The sequence below is a fragment of the Arvicanthis niloticus genome, chromosome 12 (genome assembly GCF_011762505.2).
Source record: "Arvicanthis niloticus isolate mArvNil1 chromosome 12, mArvNil1.pat.X, whole genome shotgun sequence".
NCBI classification, from domain to species: domain Eukaryota; kingdom Metazoa; phylum Chordata; class Mammalia; order Rodentia; family Muridae; genus Arvicanthis; species Arvicanthis niloticus.
This window is the reverse complement of record NC_047669.1, coordinates 43,057,159-43,066,105: the sequence shown is the minus strand read 5'-3', so window position 1 is coordinate 43,066,105 and position 8,947 is coordinate 43,057,159. Positions and strand designations below refer to the sequence as shown.

Below are 8,947 nucleotides of genomic sequence, written 5' to 3'. Positions count from 1 at the left end.
CACCTGGGGACCAAGTGTTCAAACACATTATCCTGCAGGGCACATTTCAAACTCAAACCATACTTGCCACTTTTCCTCGAGAGTCGGAATCTGTGAACCATAAATCAAAGACCTAAATACAGAACATGACACTACGAAAAGTCAACTGAGGGAAAGCACTGTAAGCATCGGTGTGGGTGACGCTGTTTTAAATATGATTTCAAAATACTGCCAACAAAATTAGATAAAAGGGACCACATGAAATCCAATGGCTTGGGCTCTTATAGAAGAAGAAATAACCAGTCCAGTGCAAAGACAGCGGAAGAGTCACAAAGTTTGCAAACCATTCAAAAAGGGACATACAAAATCAGAATATAAAAAAAGAAAATAAAAATCTCAAAAGTAAGAGTTGAAAAATCAGATTTTAAAATAAATGGGTGGTATGAATATATGTCTCTTTAAAAGCTATTTACAGGCGGCAAGTATAAAAAAATGATCAACATACATCAAAGCCACAGAGAGAGAGATAGTATCTGGATCCATTTATGATATTTGTAAAAGGTGTTGGCAAAAAAAAATCAGAGAAAGGAGAACTCATGTCCTATGGGAAAAATAAAAATAAATGAATATACACAGTTGGAAATCAGCACAGAGGTATCTGAAAAAACCAAACTATAAGCTAGTAATGGCTCAGTGAGAAACATTGGCCACTCAAGCCTGGTGACTTAAGTTCCATCCCAGGAACCCATGAAAAAGTGGAAGGAGAAAATAAACTATTATTTTACTTTTTCTTTCTGTATGTTATTTTTTTCCTTGCATTGACATTATAGACTTTGAGGACCTCATCAGATCAATTTAAAAATGAGTGTGGACAAGAAACAAAAGTCAACATATTTTAAAAAGATCTTTAAAATAATGCTTCTGTCTGCATGCCAACAATAAAGCATTGATATTGTGAACATTTGCGATACCTGTATTAATAAATATAAATAGAGCAATTCCAAAAAAGAGTCACAGGAAGTCAGGCTCTTCTGACTATTTCTTCTTTGGTGACCAACTTTATACCTTTGATGTCCTTTTAACAACATATTCAGGTGATATAATTCACTAAATGGCTATGAAAGGCAAGGCAGTCTGTACAGTGGTTTAGGGGCAGGAAGAACTAACACCAAGTCTCCTTTCCTCATGAAGTTTATAAAGTAATGGAGCACATTTGTCCACAAAGAACACAATAAGAACAACTGCTCTACAAAAGTGACTCCTTTTTTTTTTTTAAGATTTATTTATTTATTTTATGTATATGGGTACACTGTCACTATTTTCAGACACACCAGAAGAGGGCATCAGATCCCATTACAGATGATTGTGAGCCACCATGTTGTTGCTGGGAATTGAACTCAGGACCTCTGGAAGAATAGCCAGTGCTCTTAACCACTGAGTTATCTCCCCAGCCCCGAAAGTTATTCTTAATGATAAGGACTTCCCATGTGGAAAGCACCCCTTGTTTCTTCTTCATTAGAGATGACAAGGGAGAGTAACACTGAAAACGCAAGTACTTGGATTAAGTTTTTAAAAATTTAAAAGGAGTTATAGAACACACATATACACACATATACACACAAAACCTTCTTCATTTTCTTTTTAACACATTTCAGTGATGACGATACAAGGATATTAGATAACAAAATTGATCTCACATGCTAATCCAATGGCTAACCCCCAAAATATAACAGTTTGAAGGAAATCATATTTTTGAAAAGATATATTATAGCCAAAGTGCTTGCAGAAGGACTTTTAATTTCTACCTTATATATTTCTGTAATGTTGGAATATTTTATAATAATCATGCTTTCCATTTCCAATTAGAAAAAGAATATGTCATAAATGTGTTTATTAACATCCATTAGGGAATGATATTGGAATAATTCCCTACAACCGTTCTGTTATGTTCCTTTATCATAAAAAAAAATTATAAAAGCTATAAAAATATAGAAAGAAAAAATGGAAAAAAAGTCACTGAAGCTCTTTCAAAATAGTTAAAGTGCAATATTAAGTGTTTTTTAGTAATGTCTAACCACTGGATAGAGCTAGTATTCATACATGTTAATGCACATATATATACATATACACATACATATATACACACATATATATACATATATATGCATATATGCACAAATATATACACACACATATATATACACATACATACATATACATGAATATAGATACATATATTCAACTTTTGTCACAAAAGAAATGATAGATACAGACAAATTACTGTCCAGAAAAGGACACACATGCAGAATAGTCGACTGATTATATCTGTCTAGACAGAGTAATCAGTCCTTAATAATCCTGCATCACCAAGGTCTGTCAGATGATTCTGGGCCAGAAGGCTGAAGATTTGATGCTCTAACGTTCGGTAGTATAGGGGCTTTTCAGGTGTTCAAAGGTCTCTATAAATTGGCTAAGTTTTAGAAGCTATGCTTTGTGCTTCCCACAATTATAGTTAACTCAGTCATTCTGGATTTCTGACGGGGTTGAAAACTTATAGCTATTTACCATAAGAGAAAAGATTTGAGTGGATGGTCGGCAGCTGACATTCATCCTAAAGCCAGGTTCAGAACTAAATGTTTTAGTTAGGATAGATGACAGAGGTGCTGGTTAGTCAACAAAATGATGGACTGGGTATTAGGACTATCTTGTACCTCACTGGTACAAATTGGCATAATTATGCTCTAATTGTATTTTGAGAGAAAAGTTTCATTTTAACAGGAAGGGTGATGTGTAGGAGGAGCTAAGGTAGGAGGAGTACTGAGAGGAAGAAAAGGAGTAAGAAGAGGAGGAGAAGAAGGATAGGAGAAAATAGGTGATGAAAGAGAGAAAGAGGGGGGAGACAGGGAGGCAGATATTCATGTATCTCCACCAGTCAAAGATAGTTGTTATATCCAGGTTGGTCAGTGGGTTACACCTCTGATTGAACAATTCCAAACTTATAACGCTTATGATTAACATTATTTAAAAAAAATGTACAAATGCAAAAAGAAAAAGGGGGCATGGGATAGGGGTTTTCTAAGGGGGGGGGGAATGGGGAAAGGGGATGGCATCTGAAGTGTAAATAAAATATCTAATAAAAAAAAAAAGAAATGATAGAATCATTAACTGTTTGTATGCAAGTATCTTAGGGACCATGTAGAAATGTCCAAGTGTTCATGCAATCTTTCTATAAAATCTACAGCTTGTTGATTCATTTTCATATAAATTGTATCATATTGAGAGTGATAAACCACACTTTTTTTTTTTTTATCACTAGCCCCTATTCTTTACACAGTATTCTGATCTTTTGAAAAGTGTCATGAACTGGGTAAGGATGAATTGTGGTCTTGTTCTACTGAGCTGTGAGCAAAACCAGTGGACAATCTTCATGGTTACTATGTTCGTTCCCCTTGGCTTGCTTTGACTTTCAGAGTCCAGTATCCTCAGATGTCTTAGCACTTCTGCTTTCCAAGGACTCTACCATGGAGATCTTGACAATCCAGACATGTCAGGGCAGCACAATAGCTGCTAGAGAACATCCCCTTTTCTCTCCTTCCTCAAAGATCACCAGCAGTGTGATTTCTACCTTACAGAATTTTATTAGAAGCTTTTCAAGAATGTTCTTATAATCTTTTCTCTCAAGAGGTCTCCCTGCATTGGCAGCAGCAGGTTAGAGATGCAGTGTGTCAGGCTCCACCAATCAGAGTATTGCATTTGAACCAAAGCCCCCAGGTGATTCCTATGCAAACTGTGGTGTGAGAGGCACTGTCTTAAACCGCCTCTCCTTTCTAAAATGGAAGCATAATTCAACTGGGACAAGGGCAGTGTTGAATCGGGGATCAAAAGAAACAATTGAAGTAACATTTTTGTAATCATTCCTTCCTTAGGATGACCTTGTATGTGAAACTTAGTCCTGAAAGCGTAGCTCCTTCACTTAACAGGACTCCTCCTCCCTCTGGAGGCTGCTAAGCCCCTCACCGCCTCACAGAGATGCACTTTCGGACACATGCTATTTCCATCTGTATTCATCCAGACATGATTTAAGACCAAGTAGAGATCAGCCAGCATGCTGCCATCATAGGTTTTAAAGGAGAGGAGTGAGTGAAGGCAATGAATTACATTACTTCACTATCCTAGAGTATATCAGCCTTCTCTAATCACGTTTAGAAATATGAGCAAGAACACTGAAGATGAAGGTAATTAGAAAGAAAAGCTCCTCCCACAGACATCTCTTTCCGGTATCCTTTGACTAGAGTCATTCTTTCATTGAGAAACGGTGTCTTTATTGGTCGGCTAGTTACTATTAGTCACAGCTGGGAGGAAGTTCCCCTTGTTGCTAGAAGTAGGCTGACATATCAGATTTAAGAAGCACTCTACAACAGTGAGAGGCTTGTTTTATGGTTGAATTCCCCTAACGCTGAAATGTTTTCCTACGAAGCCTTTTCTGAAGAATGCACAGAGGCTTTGAACCAAGTTGTGGCTTACCACCTGCATACCTCCCATGTGTATTTAGCAATGGTTAGTATGGACTCTTCAGCAGCTATGTGGGGGATTTTGCTCTCATCTGGGTGACAATGGATTTGATAGCCTGTAGAAATGTTTGTAGCTACATCGGCAATCTGATATTAGGCAAAACGGCAACTCGGAGGTTGGGATGTTGATGTTTTGCAGTCTGTTGATTTAGAACTCTAATCATGGGTTATGAGAAGGAGAAAGACATTTTCAGTGAGTCCCCCCAAATAAACAGCAGGGGGAGGCAGAATAAGTGGGTTCATACCAATATGTGGTTTTGTTTTAAATGTAGACATGTTGGGATTAATGAAACTTTCACTGTGCCTCTGTCCTGAATTTAACAATTAATGACTGAAAGTGTTAGTAAAGTAACAAAAATAATTTTCCCTCACCTCCAGTGTTCTCGTATTCTCACTTCTATCCTAGGCCCACAGTTTCATCGTTGACACTGGTAAGGAAAATCCTCCTTTTGTCTCATACTTTGAAAGCCTGGCTGACGATAGGAGGGAAACTGCAGATAAATTCCTAAAACGTCTCTGGACACGTAACAATAGGATCAGCCCTCCAACATATGAGGTAACTATAATTCTGCTATGATCATCTCTGCAGGGCCTTGTCTAGGAAACAATTGGTTGACATCTTTGTTTATTCATGTTGTTAGATGGCCTTCTTTGTAACTAAGGTCAAGAGTAAGCATGTGTACCTTTGAGATGAAACTTAGTCACTGAATGCTGTTTCTTGCATCAACAGCACTAGCTCCACCTGAGGATCCTAAGAAATGCAAATTCCCAGACCCCAGTCCAAAACCAAGTTATTTGTCTGTTTGCAGTTGTGTGTTACCAAGTTCTTTATGCCATCCTAACTTGATCCAGATGTCATATAGACAGAGAAACAGCATATTTACAGACTCACTAACACCCTCTTTCATGTCACTAATTTATCCACAGATTCAAGTATTTATTATCTGTCTTGTCAGTGTCTTATTCTGCCTTATTTCTTAGGGAGACATGCAAAGCAAATGGTCTGAAACTTGAGGATATTATCTGCCCAGTTACCTAAAATGTCACTGTTGTTTGTAACTGAAGCTTTATAAAAAGATATATCTGAAACTGAGAAATGGTGCTCTCACCATAGAATTCCAGAGCTAGTGGAATAATTGAATATATACCTAGGCCACTTACCCTCCATGTCCTTAATCTGTAGCACATTAAAAATGATCTCTGCAGGTAAATATATAATCCCGAAGCTCACTTTACATGTCCCCTCAATTACATCAGTGTTTGGAAGTGAACCACCCAGATACAGCAGACTCCAAAGCAATCCAGTTTCGGACTGTGCAAGTCTCATCCTACGTGTAATGCAAAATGTATTACTGTTCTGCGGAAGAAAATTAACAAGTCTGTTCCTCCCCAACAGGCTGATATGAAGGAAATAACCACACCTGTAAAAGCCATACTATTGGCCCAGGAAATGGAAAAAACATTAACCAGCATCCTGCTACACCTAAAGGCTGCTGCAGGTCATGAATCAGATGTAAGCAATTGAGTCTCACCGTGTCACTTTCTTTTTTTTTTTCCCAGCAATTTTCCTATGGAATGGGCAGGTAGAAGTACAATATACATACTGAGAGGCCAAGAGAATTGATCAAGAACATTCAAAACCTCTAGGTGAATACAGGTACCCACCCACTTAGAGCGTGCTGGGTATTTCATCAGGAGTGTAGATAATTTCACGGAAAAAGTATTCACATTATGTGTGTGTTTATCCACAAGGAAGGGCAGAAACTTGCTGCTAAGAGTGACAGGGGACTGAGAGGTTAGAGAGCTTACTAATCCCTATTAAGATGACAACACATTATGGGACAAACTTCTCAGAGGTAATGTGCCCTGGACAATTATACAAAAATGATGGTCTGGTGTCAGCTTGCAAACTTCGGTTCTGAAATGCCTAGGCTCATCCATCTCCCGAAATATTTGGAGAGCTCACTACCAAAAGCTGCTGGCATCCACTCACAGTGTGTCTTGTTTGATATGCTTTGCATAGATCTTCAATTTGCCTTTGGACTAAGTTCCAGAAAATGCTACTGCCAGTTGGGAGGTACCATTTGAGATGTTATTATACTATAGTCTTGATGAAATCTTCCTGGCTATTAATGAACTCTCCTCTGCAATGTAGAACTCACTCCCCAAGTCCAGAGCATCGCAGGAACCCAAAAAGAAGAAATCACCTTAGCAGGAAAGTTCTCTATCTCAGTTAGACAATAAACTCACTGAGGGACTCTAAAGAGATGAAAATAGCTGAGTTTTAGTCCGGAACATCTAAGTCTTTGAAAATGAGCTCTGGGAATCTAGTCAAAGTCTCCATGTGATTCAAGTTAAGGGGTTTGAGAAGCATGTGTTTCTTAAAAAAAAAAAAAACTACCCTCCTATGAAGTACCCAGGTATGCTGAGTGCCTGCTTCACCCAGAGGTTTTGAATGTCTTTGATCTGCATTCCTGGCCCTTCAATCTGCATATGAATTGCCTGGTCCTTCTCGGTGACCTCAGGGAGTGATTTGGTAGGTTTGGGCAGAATTTGAGATTCTGTGTACCTGTAGTGTTTTGGACAACAATCTGGGCATGTCGCCTCGTGTGTTTCAGATACGGTAGTCCTCTAATGAGTGTTCTTTCCTGTTGTTTTAGCTCTTAAAATTTCTAAAATCGGTCCTCCGTAAACAAAGAAAGAATGAAGAGAATATAAAAACGCAACTTTCTTATGAGCAAAGAATTGAAATGGAGGAAGAAAAGAAAGCCCAGACTGAAAAACCTTCCACATCAGGTGTAGTGAGACCTCTGAAGCTAAAGAAGCAGCATACTGGATGTTATAAAGTCAGTGACTTCAGCACCTCCTCCACCTCTTCCAGTTGCTGAAGGCGCCTTTCTTTTCCATTTCCCTAATGTTCACTGTTTGGATAAAAAAAATAAATAAATCTGTTTTGCATCATGCATGTGCTTAAGAGTTTAATACATGAGAAGGGACAGCTGTGGGACTGGTAAAAGTATCCTGAGGGTATCAAGTACATTAAATTTGTCACTTACGGTTCTCAAACATTCTGTGACAATCAAGATTAGGGGAATTCAAATACAAGTGATTGTGTAGGAATTGTGTGGTAAAACTTTAATCTTATGTGTATGAATGTTTTGCCTGCATTGCTAGCTACCCTGTGGGTGCTGAGAATCAAGCCTAGGTCCTCTAGGAGACCAGCCAATGCCCTTAATATCTGAGTCCCCTCTCCAGCCAGCGGTAAAAGTTCGAATCTCCATATTCTGCCCTTAGTCCTGTATGTATTTTAAATTGAAATTTTTTTGTTGTCTTTTTTGGTCTTCTTTCTATTCTGTTTTTTTGTTTGTTTGGTTGGGTTTTTTTTTTTGTTTTGTTTTCAAATAACTGCAGTTTGAAAACAAGAGTTGTTCGTGTAGAAGGAACGCCTCTCACCTGAAGGATGCGCAGCAGATGGCAAATGCCATCGGTGCCTTTCCATAAGCAGAGATATGGGTGGAATGAAACAGAGGCAATTAAGTCACTACAGTCCGGCATATGGCTTCCCCTGCTCCCTTGCAGTGAGCCAACTAGCAGCTACTGGAGCAGTTGTTTTCAGGAGCAAATAATTAGAGTGTAAACTTAAACTGGACTTCCCATGGCTAATGAGGAAGCTAGTGCAGAAATAGGAGGCTTTATAGCGTGTATATTCTGACTCTGAACCTTGTCAGTTCTGAATTTGTGGGTTTAGGTTTTTACTTCTTTATTGACTGAGTTTAATAACATATGAGGTTAGTCCTCTTGTTAAGCACTCTTAAGAAAATACACATGAAATACATAGAACAGCACCTGTTCAGATTATATATTCTATTTTTGTAATATCAACACCTTTTAAACACACGCACATAAAAGCTGATGGGTAAGAAACAATCCATTAAGACAATAGGATAGGAAGTAGAGATAGGCTCAGTGGTTAATGCTAGCTGCTCTTCCAAAGGACCTGGGTTCAATCCCAGAACTCACATGGTCTAGAGCTGGGATGGTTGTAGACTCTAGGTAAGGATAGAAACTACTACTACTGATTTTCTAAAGAGGCATGGTATCAAACTGCCTTCTAAGTATTTATATTTATACCCATAGATTAGTGTTGCTCTCTGCCTTGGTCAGAAAAATGTCTTTCTGTAGTAGGTAATGGTTAATGAAGACACTCAGATGGTCAAGGTGCCTAAATTGGTAGCAAAATGCATACACACACTGCAATGTTCAGGGGCCAGTGAGATGGCTCAGCAAGTGGAGGGGATGTAACTTCCATCATCAAGATCCACATGGTGGGAGGAGATAACTGATTCCCCTACGGAAACACACATACACATGGGTGCATACATAAATGTTTACAAATA

General features: G+C 38.5%; 1 protein-coding gene across 1 annotated transcript; it reads left to right on the top strand.

The window, feature by feature from the left end:
• Positions 1–4,440: 4,440 nt before the first annotated feature.
• LOC117717620 (ferritin, lower subunit-like) lies at positions 4,441–7,438 on the top strand. The gene is made up of 4 exons (XM_034514866.1): positions 4,441–4,536; positions 4,957–5,106; positions 5,917–6,063; positions 7,211–7,438. Exons 1-4 carry the CDS (start codon positions 4,441–4,443, stop codon positions 7,436–7,438), a joined length of 621 nt encoding a protein of 206 aa, XP_034370757.1.
• The last annotated feature ends 1,509 nt before the right edge of the window (positions 7,439–8,947 follow it).